The following is a 15097-nucleotide window of genomic DNA, read 5'->3' on the forward strand; positions in this document are numbered from 1 at the left end:
GGCAGAAGGAAGTTGAGGATTTGAGGAGAGAGGGCAGGGGAAGGAAGTAGCTTTGTGGATGAGAGGTGGGGTGGGGGGGACTTTGAGAAGGGTGAGTGAGGGAAGAGACTGGTCTAAGGAGGTGAGTGGGGAGAGTTGATGGAGAAAGGTGAGGCAGGTGGGGGTGGGAGGGGGGTTGAGAAAGGTGAGAGGGAATCTTGGAGGGGAAATAATATGATGGATGATTTGAGAGGGAGGGGTGAGAGGGGTGAATTGGCACTGGAGTTGGAAAAAATGATGATTGAAGGAAAACGAACACTCATAACAAACTGGGGTTTAAATTTTTTTTAGTTCAGAGATGCGATTTAAGACATTTATTGATGGATGTAATAAAGTGGAATTAAGAGAATGGAGAGAAGAAACGTTGTACAGTTGGATTTTTTTTAGACAAGGTATGAAGGAAAGGTCGAATTGAGAGCAGTCTGTTTAAATAGAAAGAGTCGTGAATTATGATACAGTCATGAGAACCACATATGTGAAAGAGGAAGATGAAGCATTATAAGAGATATTTTTTATTATTATAGCGTGGCGAAATCGCACTGTTATATAATTGGCTATTCTGTCCTGTGTCTTCTGTCACACTTATGGCCATGTGCATCCCTTTGATGTACATCCCGAGGGCTATAATGTACATCCCGTGGGCTTTGATGTACATCCCGTGTACATCCCGAGGGCTATAAATAGAAATTTGTCCAACGTCACAACTCTTCCCATCATGCATACTAATTCACCATGTCTACATTTAAATTTTATTACTGCAGAATTGTTTCATCATTCTTAACCTAGACTTTTACTGCCCCCAGCCGCACGATATCGAAGTATTCGCTTCTTGTTATTATTAGATCCTCGTGGAGGATCTCTAAGTCTTACTCACGTTGTTGTTCTTGTGGACTTTTTTGTTTCACAGCCTACAGTTTTCATCGAAACTTCCTGAAACTTGGTGTATATATGTAAAAATTCCCTGTGCAGACAGTAACGATCTCCGATTTTGAAAATTCCTCCGAGAAAAAAAGTTATGACGTCAAAATATCTCCGCTAATGGAAATCGCCAAAAAATGATCTCCGAAACTAGGCAAGCTTTTTGAATTCTGTTTGCGGGAATTGAACAGGGCATTAGCAGAGATGAATTGCCGCACATATGATACATCACTATGACGTCATATCAATTTTTTATGACGTCATTCCTATTTTTTGACATTTTTTGTTTCACAACCCACAGTTTTCATCGGATCTTCGTGAAACTTGCCATGTATATGCAGAAAGCCCACACGCAGGCCGTAACCATCTCCGATTTTGGAAATTCTTCCGAGAAAAAAAGTTGACGTCATAATATCGCCGCTAATGGAAATCGCCTATACCATTATCTCCGTAACTCGGCAAGCTGTTTGAATTTTGTTTGCGGGAATCAAGGCGGGCATTAGCACAGATATTTTATCGCAAACCTGATACATCACAATGACGTCATATTCGTTTTTATGACGTCATCATTAAGAGGACGAGGATCTTAGGTCATTTGAGCTTGTTTTTTGATCGAGATTGCCTTATTTTAGGTGAAGGAAAGGTTGAAGAAAAGATCGTGAGGTGAATGATGAATTTGGATCGGTAAACACAGAGGGTAGAAACAGATCACGTGGTTATGGGAGAACCATGTGGTCGCAGGAGATGTGTAGGTAAAAGTGAATGTATTTATTTATTTATTTTTTTAAATAAGGATTGTGTAAGATTCGGAAAAGGAAAGGTTGAAGTAAAATTGTGGAGTTTTTGGTGAATTTGGAACGGTAAACGCAGAGTGAAGCTGATGGATCAATGAAAAGTAGCAGGAAGAGGGTGGAGAGACACGTGGTTTCAGGTGTGTACTTCGGAAGGATACAAGGAAAATTAATATTTTTTGATGGATTTATTAAGATTCGTTAAGATTGGAGACTGGAATGTTGTTGGAAGAAATCGTGAAGGTAATGGTGTGAGTGGGTCAGATAAAATAGAAGAAAGATGGTGTGCTGGCAGAAGTAGGAAGAAGTAGAAGCAGAAGGAGGATTGGAACTTGTGGGTATGGAGCGAGAAAGGGTTGTTGTGGTTTTTTTGGTATTTTTAAAAAATTTAAGACAAGAAACAGAGTGTGTTGTTTGGAGGGATAGGTGGTGGGCGTTGCGAAAAGCAGGGAAAATTGGAATTGATTGTAATAGGGAGAGAATACAAATAATACGATCGTACACCGAGACGGGATGGACTCGTGGGCCTCAAGGAGCCCGAAAAGACAAGGTGGACGAAAACTCCCAAAATAGCACGATTTTTGAAACAAAACCGAACTCAGAACATACCAGAACCGGAAGTCAAGCATCATGATTCATGACGTGTGGACTCGTGATGGGATAATTTGTGACGTGTGTGGAAGGGGGATGGTTTCGGATGTGGAATGGAAAAGGAGGGATGGATTTTAGATTGAGGGACGAATGGGTGGATTCAGGTGAAGCGATACAGGTTTCGAAAGTGAATATGGTGCACGATCGGTGATTAGAGGGGCAGCCAGAGCCAAAGAAGGATCAAAATATAGATGGATTGATGGAGAGAGAAGAGAGAGAAACTGAACATCCTAACTCAAGACTCATCTCCCTTCCAAAGTCCCTTCACAAAAGGTCAGAAATCGCTCTCTCACATTAGCTAAAGAAATATTTGTCTTTGGAACATCCGACGTGTAACTAAATGCACATGGGGGGGGGGGTCTTCTCCATAACCACAGCAATATGTAATCTATGAGAGGGACAGAGCACACTGAGATGCATGAGCTTATAATGAGGCGATACAAATGGAATCAAATTGCAACTTTATTAAAGTTTTAACCCTAACCCTGACATTTACATGTATTCACGAGTGCAGGGCAGCAGCAGAAAACTCTGTACGTTATGCACAGCACGGAGTTCCCGCTCAGCTGCTTCGCCCTGTATGAGGGAGGTCCGTGTATGACCGCCGACGCCAACTTCACGGCTCTCATGTTGCGCCTCAAAGGTGCATTTCAGAATGCAAAGGGCAGTAAGATCGAGGCTCGTGGTCAACGCTACCGGTACGCAGACTTCTACGTGCGCCTCGGAGCCGTGACCATGGGCCCCAGCACCAAGGGCGTGTCCGTGGAGGTAAGTGAGCACATGGACTCGCAAGATGGTTGCTTTATCTTTATTTGTCGTAGATGTACAGAACCACTGAAACACACTAATTAAAACCACCAATTAAATGGCTTCAAGAAACTGACAAGAAGAAGCAAATTTGTCGTGAATGGAGAACAACAAATGGGTAAATCGTTTTATTTACGGATAACCTGCACCACACGAGCACGGTACTTAGATGATGGAACCAGCAAGTTAAATACATAAAATTAATGGTGTTTTAATTGTTTGTTTATTTTCAAAAGAGCTTGAACATACATCTCATTGTACATGTACAAAGGAGGTTGAACATACATCTCATTGTACATGTACAAAGGAGGTTGAACATACATCTCATTGTACATGTACAAAGGACGTTGTACACGTATCTCATTGTACATGTACAAAGGACGTTGTACACGTATCTCATTGTACATGTACAAAGGACGTTGTACACGTATCTCATTGTACATGTACAAAGGACGTTGTACACGTATCTCATTGTACATGTACAAAGGACGTTGTACACATATCTCATTGTACATGTACAAAGGACGTTGTACACGTATCTCATTGTAAATGTACAAAGGACGTTGTACACGTATCTCATTGTACATGTACAAACGACGTTGTACACGTATCTCATTGTACATGTACAAAGGACGTTGTACACGTATCTCATTGTACATGTACAAAGGACGTTGTACACGTATCTCATTGTACATGTACAAAGGACGTTGTACACGTATGTCATTGTACATGTACAAAGGACGTTGTACACTCATCTCATTGTACATGCACAAAGGACGTTGTACACGTATGTCATTGTACATGTACAAAGGTGGTTGTACACATATCTCATTGCACATGTACAAAGGTGGTTGTACACATCTCATTGTACATGTACAAAGGTGGTTGTACACATCTCATTGTACATGTACAAAGGTGGTTGGACACATATCTCATTGTACATGTACAAAGGTGGTTGTACATGTATGATATTTATCACATTCAAGATATTGTTACGGTTGTGGGGGTAGATGGAGTAATTTCATGGGAAGGTTAGAATTGAATTGAGTTGTTTGGTCTGTGGACATGAAGGAGACATCTCAATGTAATTAAGTGGGGAGACTGTGAGCTTAAGTGTTATGTGTCACCACACCGGAGGGGGCGGGGGGTGGTGGGGGGGGTGCGGTGTTAATTAGATATGGATTAAGGTTAATTTCCCCCAGTTTGTGAGTGCCTCCCATGACTTTCTCCTACGTTTTTGCATTTACAAGCCAACTATGAAGGAGCCATATGCCTGCTGTTGGCTTAATGGTTAGGGTGGTGGGCTTTGGATCCTTGGGTCCTGAGTTCAAATCCCACTCAGCTGTTGAATTAATACCAGGTGGGGTTAACTCGGCCTGTCATCCTTCCGAGGTCGGCAAAATGAGTGCCAGCATGCTGGTATACTGTCGGAGTGGTGACCCGTCCAAGATTGTGCCCAATAGCCAAGGAGACTGCTTAAGCAGCAGCAACGCTCTGCACAGAGTATGGTCCCAATCTCCTCCTCCTCCTCATGAAGGAGCTGTGTTTTTATAACAACCACAACGAGAACAAGCAAGCAAAACGTGCCGAGCAGGCAGAAGCCCCGCCTTCCCAGGTTTCGAACAAGCAAGCCACACCCAGAGGTGGAAGAAGGGTGAGGTTCGCAGTTGTAGTTATGAGAAGAACGTGGCTGGGATGGAGGATCTTGCTTTGCTCCTCTCTCGGCACGACAGAATGGCTGCATGATTCTCGTGTCGTGCTGTGAATTTGCTCACGTGGTGAAGCACGATGCTGGCTATCGACTCTTTGCTGGTCATCGTGTACTGACATCAAAGCCTCGTGTATGTCAGCGAAGGGAATGGCGCCATTCTGTAGAGAGCGTATCGGCAAGCGCGATCAACGAGGAAGCCTCACGGTGGTCTCTGAGCCTTGGCATTGAATACCGCTCACGAATTCCCTCACGTATGTTTTTCCGCTGTGAGAGAGCAGCTCAGCACCATTTTTTTTGGGTGCATCTACCCATGCAGGACGAAGTACCTCAATCTCATACGAGCCTCGACCAAGGTATACAAAAAAAAAAAATTCCAAAGTTCCATAAAGACCATCTCTGGACCAAGCTAAGTGCCAGAATAAAGGGAGGATTTGCTTTTCTTTTGTTTCCCCTTGTCTGTATTGGCCCGGTGTATGCCCCGGTTAGAATAGGTGTACCATATCCCTGTGTGTCGTAAGAGGCGACCAGGGTTGGTGTCAGGAAGGGCATCCGGCCATAAAACATTGCCTCAAGAAAAAGCCAACCCCTGCACAGCAGGGAAAATGGCTGTAAAAACGGTCTTTTTTTCATCTGTCTGTATTGGAGTCCGTGAGTCGAGGTACTTTGACTTGGATTTGGATTTTAATTTACTTCACGTTATTATTATTATTACATTTTGAATTACCCTTATAAATATTTATATTGTCATTAAATCTCCACGTTCATTTTAAGTTGCTGTGTCCGTTTATTTGTCGTGGGATTCAAGTATAAACCCCTTGTGCTGTGCTTCCATGTGCTGTGCATCCATCGCTCCGCCAGTGCTGATTGCCCTTCCCGCACGCGCCATGGTGTCTGGGGATTACTTGTCCGCCTCTTCAGGAAAACCGCTCGGCTTTCCGGCCTGGATGGTGTTAACCGCCCGTCCACCAAATTTGGGTCGGGGGGGGGGGATTTAACGTTAACCGCCAGACCCGCGACAATATAGACATTTGGAGATGTTATTACCCGTGCGCTCGAAGTGAAAAGAGGGATAAAGCAATTGGTTGACTTTGACTGTCTACAAACGTCAATTTATGATCGAGGAACAACTTGTTTTCAACTGAATGTTATATTTTGAACATGAATCAGAAAACGAACCTGCAGTTTAGCAGTACTTTGGATCTGAAATGGTTGCGATCGCACGTGTAGAGGCGTGAGGTAATATTTTTCACTCTGTCTGAGAGTCAAACAAAATTGAAAATCGTTCCAAACATGAAACTTGCAGTTTTTAAGGATGTCATAAAGGGCACAGACAGGCATGAAGAACTAATGTAACATGTTAAATATGGTGGTGTAAAAGACACTGCATCAATGGTGCTTAACTTCTGAAAAACTTTTATTTATTTTTTAACGATCATTTAAAATCTTTTTTATTTAAATTGAATTATGCACTTGAACACTAGAACACACATTGACTTTTTGGCACTTTCAAGACCCTTACGTTCAGCAGTACTTTGACAAAATATTCATGCTTTGAGTCCAGAGTAATGATGAGAATCAGCATTTACGCCATGACGTCCTCAGCGCAGAATAACTGTGTGAGATCCTGACAAATATGGCGGTGCATCATGCTGTGTCATTTCCATCACACCTGTTATTGAAGGTTCACAAACAAAATGAACATCGACCGTGCTCAGAAAAAACAAAGCAAGAGTTTCACAGACTTTTCCCATGTCCTTTTTCTCAAGACTGCGAGGGGTAAGGTGTTCTTTGATATCTCTATTTGTAAAATTGTTCTCGACTATGATTTGTAGTTAATTAAACAAAGATGATTCGGCCTTCCTGGATGTGAGCATCACTTGATGTTAAACACATGAATGTCCAGTTCAAATTGATTTCAATACTGTTGGTTCCTTTGGCTGTTCTTCCATAAATTTGAACTTGTTCATAACCAAGCGAACATTCCCTGATGCTCGGAATCCCTTTGATATGTTCATTTGTTCATCATCTACCATTTCTCCTGGAGCGCCTGCTCCAAAAAGATCATCTCTGGACACAGAGCCAAGTGCCAGAATAGAGGGAGGATTTTCTTTTATTATCTTGCCAAAACGAAGTTTATGCAAGATATGTTAGTCAGCTTGTATGCTTTTTTTATCTTGCCAAAACGAAGTTTTTGCAAGATATGTTTAGTCAACTTGTATTTTTTTTTTTTTTTTTTTTTTTTGTCTGTAATCACATATAAAAAATTCTTCAGAGCACAGTTATCATTGGAAATTTTTGTAACTTCGCATATCAGAGGCCTATAGAGGTCCCTTTCAGCGCACAAAATTTTGAAGGTCAAGGTCAAAGGTCAAGGTCACTTTGTCGCAAATCAGGGGAGTCGACGAAACCCTTATTTTTTGAGTAATTTTGATCGGATCGTCTTCAAACCTCATGGGAATATAGTTCATGGGCTGGCGCTCAGCTGATTAATTTTTGGTGGCGATTGGCCTTGACCTTCATGGTTAGCACCGCAGGTCAAACATATTTGACCCCAAGGTCAAATTTTCAAGTTTTAGGAACCATATCGTGTAGTACCTCAAATTGAACACCTCGATGAGTGCTTTCTGGATATGTCAAGCTTGAGACATTATGACGTCATTTGGTGACGTTATGAGGCAAACGCATATTTTTCATGGTTACTTTGTAGAACGATTCTCATCGGAATCTCTCGTAGGCAGATATTCCTCAAGGAGTCGCTCCTGGTGAATAGCAGCTCTGTTCACCTCAGTGTGACCTCAAAGAAGTCACACGTGGTCACCTTTTGGCAAGATACGGGTCACCCTGAGGGTGACATTGGTTAATTTTTTTGTTTGTTTGTCTGTAATCAAGTATAAAAAATTCTGCAGAGCACAGTTATCATTGGAAATTTTTGTAACATCGCATATCAGAGGCCTATAGAGGTCCCTTTCAGTGCACAAAATTTTGAAGGTCAAGGTCAAAGGTCAAGGTCACTTTGTCGCAAATCAGGGGAGTTGACGAAACCCTTATTTTTGAGTAATTTTGATCGGATAGTCTTCAAACTTCATGGGAATATAGTTCATGGTCTGGCGCTCAGATGATTAATTTTTGGTAGCGATTGGCCTTGACCTTCATAGTTAGCACCTCAGGTCAAACATATTGGACCCTAAGGTCAAATTTTCAAGTTTTAGGAACCATATCGTGTAGTACTTCAAATTGAACACCTCGATGAGTGCTTTCTAGATATGTCAAGCTTGAGACATTATGACGTCATTTGGTGACGTTATGAGGCAAAAGCATATTTTTCATGGTTACTCTGTAGAACGATTCTCATCGGAATCTCTCGTAGGCAGATATTCCTCAAGGAGTCGCTCCTGGTGGATCGCAGCTCTGTTCACCTCAGTGTGACCTTAAAGAAGTCACACGTGGTCACCTTTTGGCAAGATACGGGTCACCCTGCGGGTGACATTGGTTTATTTTATCTTTCCCCTTGTCTGTATTCAAGTCTGTGTGGAGACGTCTCGAGATTAGTTTTAGTTTACTTCACCTTACATTACCTCATGCATTGATTTATTTTTACTATCATGATTAGATTTATTCCCATTATAAATATTTTATTTGTGTCCATTAAGCATTCAATGTTAAATTTGCTTGTGTCTGTCTATTCATTGTCAGTTTGAGTACAAACCCTTGTGTTACCGTCCTAGTGAACGGCTTTGGTACATGCTTCGCCCGCCACTCACGTGTTCTTGTTTGATCTATTTTTTTTTAATCTTATAAGTTCCAAGTTCGAAAATTATCTCATATATTAAGCTGAGTTTGTGTCTGTGGGTCATAAGCACCACCCATTATCCAGGCCCATGGCCTCCAGCCTTCCAGAAATATCCAACATCTTTTTCTCTCCACGAAGTTCAGATTGTTTTAAAGGCCTCATGTACATTTGAAGACTGAATAACGCATGCTCGATCATTAAATGAAAATAACGTTTTGAGGAAAATAAGTAACATTTTGATTGTAACTTAAACGAGGCAATGCACGTTTTGTCCACAGTGAAGGTGGCAGCTGTCTAATATACACCGTCCAATGAAGGTACGTTAATTCTCATTTTATGCAAAGGAAGAAAAATAGTGATATTGCATAAATATAAAATAAAATAAATCTTTGTGGGACGTCAAACGCAGTTACTTTCTGTCTGCGAGACAGTGACGTGTCGCTTATAACTCAATGGTTGCTTACCAGAATTTGCAATGACTGTTACAAGTAAAAATATCCCACATTTGCTTCTGTGCAAAGTGTGTGTGTGTGTGTGTGTGTGTGTGTGTGTGTGTGTGTGTGTGTGTGTGTGTGTGTGTGTGTGTGTGTGTGTGTGTGTGTGTGTGTGTGTGTGTGTGTGTGTGTGTGTGTGTGTGTGTATATATGTATATATATATATATATATGTATATATATGTATATATATATATATATATATATATATATATATATATATATATATATATATATATTGTTGTGGTTGACGAAATTCGCAAACCACCATTCAGGTCCCTTAGGTGAGATATCTCTGTAAGTATATGTGTAGTTAGGCCCAAACCCGTTTTTTAGAGGGAATAAATGTCATTCATTCGGGCTGCGAAAATTCGCAAACCACCATTCAGGTCCCTTAGGTGAGATATCTCTGTAAGTATATGTGTAGTTAGGCCCAAACCCGTTGTTTAGAGGGAATAAATGTCATTCATTTGGGCTGCGACCCCTCGAGATAGCCGTTTTTCTTTTACTATCTTTATTTTGGACCAGCCGCCATTACTACCACCACCAACCACGTCTCAACAGCCATCACACAACAACCACCAACCGCAACGCCGCTTCACAACAACAGCCACGACCTTTACCGTCACAACTCGCCCTCGCAACCATCGCATCACCGCCATTTCCGCGCCGCTTGTGGGCACCGATACTGGACTCGTGCAGGGCGCGCACCGAGCAGCGGGTGCAGAGGCACAGCCTTTCCGAAGAAAACGGATCAAAAACGACTCACGCCCACTTCTGTTCCGTCCTATCGGCGAGCGTGGGGCGATTTGGCCCCGCCTCCAGGTGCGTCGGAGGGTGGTCGCTATATGCAAATTCATGGATCAAAAAGCATTCACGCCCACTTTTCCTCTGTCCAATGGGGAGCCAGCCGGAGGTGAAGGGTCAGAGGTAAAGGGTCGAAGGTGAAGGAGCGAGGCCACGGGGGATATAAGGGGCCGCGTTCGTCAGTCAGAGCAGTTAAGAGTTCGGAGCCAGTGAAGAGTTGGGACGAGTCAAGAGAGGAGTCTGAGAAGGCGGTTGGACGGAGCTGTGGAGAGGTGGCGGCGGCGAAGGCGGTCGATGGGGTGCTCGTGTCAGAGTCGGGGAGCTGCGGAGGGGAGAGGCCAGCAACGCGGCCAAGGTCGTGGTGGAGACGCTCGTCGCGGGACCCGAGACAGGGAGATATCCTCCTTCCCCCGAGCATCAACAACCCCCTCCTGTTTCCCCCCGCGCTGAGATAGTGCGAGAAGGGGGCCCCGTTCCCACCCCATACCAGGCAGTCCCAGCGAGGCCCGCGGAGTCGGGGCGCCAGCGCCATTTTGCGGCTCATCACCAGACGGGTAGGCCCGACGCGGTCTCGGCCCCAGGCCCGCCTGCCCCCCTCATCCTTGAGGGTGGTCCTTTTCTTTTGCTTTGAGTGTATGTGTTGTCGGCGCCGTCCGTGAAGTAAAACCGTATAAGTGTTGCCGTGTGCTCGGTAGTCGGTTAGATCTGCATTGTTGCATTTGCTTTTTGTGCATTATTGTTGTGTTTCTTCTTCTTTTACATTTGCTTTTGGTGTTATTGTATATGTGTGCTTTCCGTTCATCGCGAAATAAATGTGCTTTATGTTGAACTGTTTTCCCGTTTCGCTTCGTCTTTTCCTTTATTGAAACTCCATCTTACTTCACGTAAAGGGTTGGTCGTGGGCTAAAACGCCCGATAATTAATCGAACCGTCCAGGTTGACGATAACACCGCTCGGTTATCCCGATAGTACGGAACGGGTTGCTTAAAGTGGCCCGTGTCCGAAGTCGACCTGCGGCGAGGTGCGGTCGCCCGGTCTACCCTCCGTGTGGGTACTTAGGTAGTTCGAATTTGGCGAGCAACCCTATCCCACGCGGGGGGCTGATTGGCACGATCGTGGTGAGGCCGAAAGGCCCACCCGTGACTAGTTCCCGGCGTTAGTCCGAGAGGGTCACGACGGGATTGTCCGTCCGGTGGGCGACGTGCCGCGATTCGAGTTACGTGGCCGTTCGCACGCCGGCGGGCGCGAATCCGCAACAATATATATATATATATATATATATATATATATATATATATATATATATATATATATATATATATATATATATATATATATATATATATATATATATATATATATATATATATATATATATATATATATATATATATATATATATATATATATATATATATATATATATATATGTTGCACGCACGCACACGTGCCCCTCGGAGAATTATTGGCGCTACAGCATGGATTTAATTAAACAACAACAACCATGCTACGTCATTCTGAGAGAGTAGTTCACTCACAGTGGACGCTTTTACCACACTACGTCATTCATGCTCTTTCCTCCGGTGTGAGTAGTTTGTGCTCCATTATTCTGAGTAAGTCATTCACTCACAGTGGCTTAAATTATGGCTGCAAAGCTTATATCAAGTGGCATTGGAGATAATGATCAAATGAAGAAGTCAAGAAAGTCTCATTCATTGGAGGTGAAATTAAAAGTTTTGTATCGGTTTGATGGAGGTGAGTGCAGCATTGATATTCAGAGAGATGGGACCTCTTGATTCTACAGTGACAACCATTCGTGACAATCGTGATAAAATCCGTCAGACTGCTCAGACAACAACGAATCTCAATGTTACCAGAACTGCAGGATCTTGGCCTGATGCTGTTGAGAAAATGGAGAAGATGCTGACCACGTGGAGAGAGCATCAGAACCAACAGAACACGCCCTTGTCTGGAATGGTCATTCGAGAGAAGGCAAGGAGTTTGCATGGCAATCCAACCAAAGATACCAATGATCCAGCGCCTTTTGCTGACAGTCATTGGTTTGAGTGCTTCAAGAGTCGCCATGCATGCCACGATCTCAAGTTGGCTGAGGAAGCTGTTGCTGCAGATCATGCTTCTGCCAAAAAATTCCCAGCTCTCTTCAAATCGGTGATTGCAGATGGAGGTTACACACCAAGCCAAGTGTTTAACCTCGATGAAACTGGACTTTATTGGAAATGCATGCCCAGCCGAACTTTTATCTTCATCATCTCCATCTCCATCAACTCGAACCTGAGGCAGGGATTGAGTTCAGAGGTTTCGTGGAGGCTGAAGTCAGTGAAGCAAGACAATCGATTTGTGGACATGGCCCTGAAAGTGGGATTTGAGGTCACCAAAGATGATGTTGAGGATTTACTTCTCTCACACAGGGAGGAGGTGAGCAATGAACATCTGGCTCTGGAGGAGGAGTGCAGAGAGGAATCAGAATCAAGTCCTGAGGAGGTTGTGCCTGTTAAAACCCTAACGCCGAAGGTATAAACCAAACGTTTAATTTTTAGCTCATCTGAAACTGAGTTCAGAGGAACTTATGGGATGGCACGTCGTCCGTTCCTCAGTCCACAAACACTTGCAACTTCTCTGAAACTACACACATGATTTTGATGAAACTTGACCACAACCTTCATCACCTGTGATGTACCAAAGTTTGTTCAATGCATTAAAAAAAAAATGTAGAGGAATTTACTTTCTGCTCTGTTAAATATTTTGTGGGTTATCCAGTGGTTCCCTGGTTTTCTTATCCAGCCGCTACCAGGTGAGTGCCCAGGGGTATTCCCTTTATTTTTTTTATTCAGTCCATTGTGTTGATTATGCTTGGTATTGTGCTGTGCAGGATATAACCTTTTTTCAACATTTCTTATTTCAATTAAAGTGGGATTAAGATGTCTGTTAAAAGGTTTATTTTGAACATTATCATTAATATTTTTTCTTCTTCCTCTTTCCTTGATCAGGGGTGAGGTGCAATGGTACCAATCTTTGTCCTGCCTTAACCATGATACTCCTCCACCTCCCTGTCCCCAGCTAACTCTCCACATTATTGATATCTTTCCTTACACAATCTTCCCATCTCAACTGCAGTCTACCTCTTTTCCTCCTTCCTCACTCCCTCAATCGCTGCGCTCTCTTTGCCATTCTCTCTTCCCCCATCCGCACCAAGTGTCCAGCCCACTTCAGCCAGGTTTTCACCAATCTTCCCATCAAACTTACCTGCACACCAATCTTCTCACTCAGTTCATCCATCCTCCTCCTCCTCCTCCTCCTCCTCTTCACTCCCGCAGTCTTTTTGACTCAGTTGGTCTTGCAAACCTGCAGCCTTTGTTGTTGTCTCTCTGTCATTGCCACCACCTCCAAACTATAAAGGTCGGCCAGCTTTACACATGATACCAGAACTTTCCCTTTCAATTTCTTGACATTTTTCTGTCTGCAATCAATCCCTCCACCCTGCTCCAGGCGTTCACACCAACCTGTATCCTCTTCACCTCTGCCCCGACTTACCATCCCCGTTCACTGTTCCCCCCCAGATACTCAAATCTATTTCCCTGTCGAATTTCCTTCCATTCTAACCTGACGATTTCCTTTCTCTGTTGCCCAACTCACATCACCTCAAGCTTTCTTTCTCCATACTCATCTCCGGTCCATGCTTCCAGAATGCGTCCTTCCACTCCCTGAGCATTTCCTGCATCTCCCACCTGATCTCCACAAACGTCAGATCGACCACATACAGCATCGTCCCCAGAATAACTTTACCTCCTGCTCACCAGCTCCATTACCATGATAAGTATGAGTGGGCTGAGAGCTTGCCTGCCTCAAACCGATGTTCACACTGAACTCTTCAGACATCCTCGGACCAACAAAAACTCTTCCCTTCATTCCCTTATACATCCCTTCCTCCAACCCGATTTCTGCTTCTGGAATTCCCATACATCTCAGTATCACCATCTCTGCAACATCACCAATGAGCATCAATAACAGCTCGTAGGCCTTCTCCAGATCCACAAATCCCAGTGCCATTTCACCTTGCACCTCCATCCTCTTCTCCACCAGCTGTCTCAGTGTGAACATCCTATCTGTCGTTCCCCTACCCTTGATAAACCTGTTGCTCTTCATTGATCTCCATCTCCACACTTCTGTATCCTCCCATCTGGAATCCTCTTCAGTACCTTCCTGACATGACTTAGTAATGTAATGCCCCTGTGCTTACCTGGATCTTGAACATTTTCCTTCCCCTTCCATATCTGCACAATTAACCCTGTCCTCCAATCCTCCAAAATCTAACCATCTCTCACACTCGCATTCAACAACCTCTTCCGCTGCAATTATCATCTCTGCATGCAGCTCAATGCCTGGCCCTCTTCCTTTCTACATCTCTTCAACGCTGTCTGCACCTCCTCCTTCGTAATCTCCATCTCGCAGTTGCTTCCTCCCCGATTCAACAGCTTGAAACAGCCTTCCCACACCTTCAATACTGCTCCCTCCACCCACTCCCTTCTCTGTAACATCATCGACTTTCTTTCAAATATGTGCTTAAAAAAGGTTTGCTGCATTCCAAAGTGCGTTTTTATTACATCTTGGGGTCGAATTTTTTTTCTAGCTAATGCATCTCCAATATTATAGACCGGAAGTCCAATATAAGGAAGTATAAGTAGTGGGATCAATTATAAATCAAAAGAGGTGGTGTTAACATTGTACAGGAATTTAGTGAGGGCCACATCTAGAATATTGTGTGCAGTTCTGGTCACCACAGTTCCGGAAGGACGTAGATTCCAAAGAGAAGGTTCAGTGTAGGGCTACGAGATAGATACGTAGGAGGGCTACTCTGGGCCTAGCTAGACTCAGCTATGAGGAGCGGTTGAAGGAAACAGGGCTTTATACACTAGAAAGGAGGCGGTTATGAGGAGATATGACAGATGTTTAAGATAATGAAAGGTAGAGATAAAATAAGTGCAGAATAATTATTCAACACAGTAGACGGTGATAAGACCAGGGGCCATAGCCTGAGAGTAAATAAGAGGAGAGTTAAGATGGTAGTAAGG

The 15097-nt window shown here is 43.5% G+C and overlaps 1 protein-coding gene across 6 annotated transcripts in view; it reads left to right on the forward strand.

The window, feature by feature from the left end:
- The window catches only part of MED20 (mediator complex subunit 20), a 28279-nt gene that overhangs the window by 6877 nt on the left and 6305 nt on the right, over nt 1-15097 (forward strand). For 4 of the 6 annotated variants that reach the window (XM_085871884.1, XM_085871887.1, XM_085871888.1 and 1 more), the window contains exon 3: nt 2914-3167. In XM_085871884.1, coding sequence (XP_085728010.1) covers nt 2914-3167 — 254 coding nt within the window. Of the gene's footprint in view, nt 1-2913; nt 3168-6598; nt 6694-8985; nt 9025-15097 lie in introns of all 6 variants that reach the window. The other 2 variants (XM_085871886.1, XM_085871889.1) reach the window with 2 other exon arrangements.

Source organism: Eptatretus burgeri, chromosome 2, assembly GCF_056783735.1.
Source record: "Eptatretus burgeri isolate ZD-2024b chromosome 2, Ebu_testis_v1, whole genome shotgun sequence".
Taxonomy (NCBI): domain Eukaryota; kingdom Metazoa; phylum Chordata; class Myxini; order Myxiniformes; family Myxinidae; genus Eptatretus; species Eptatretus burgeri.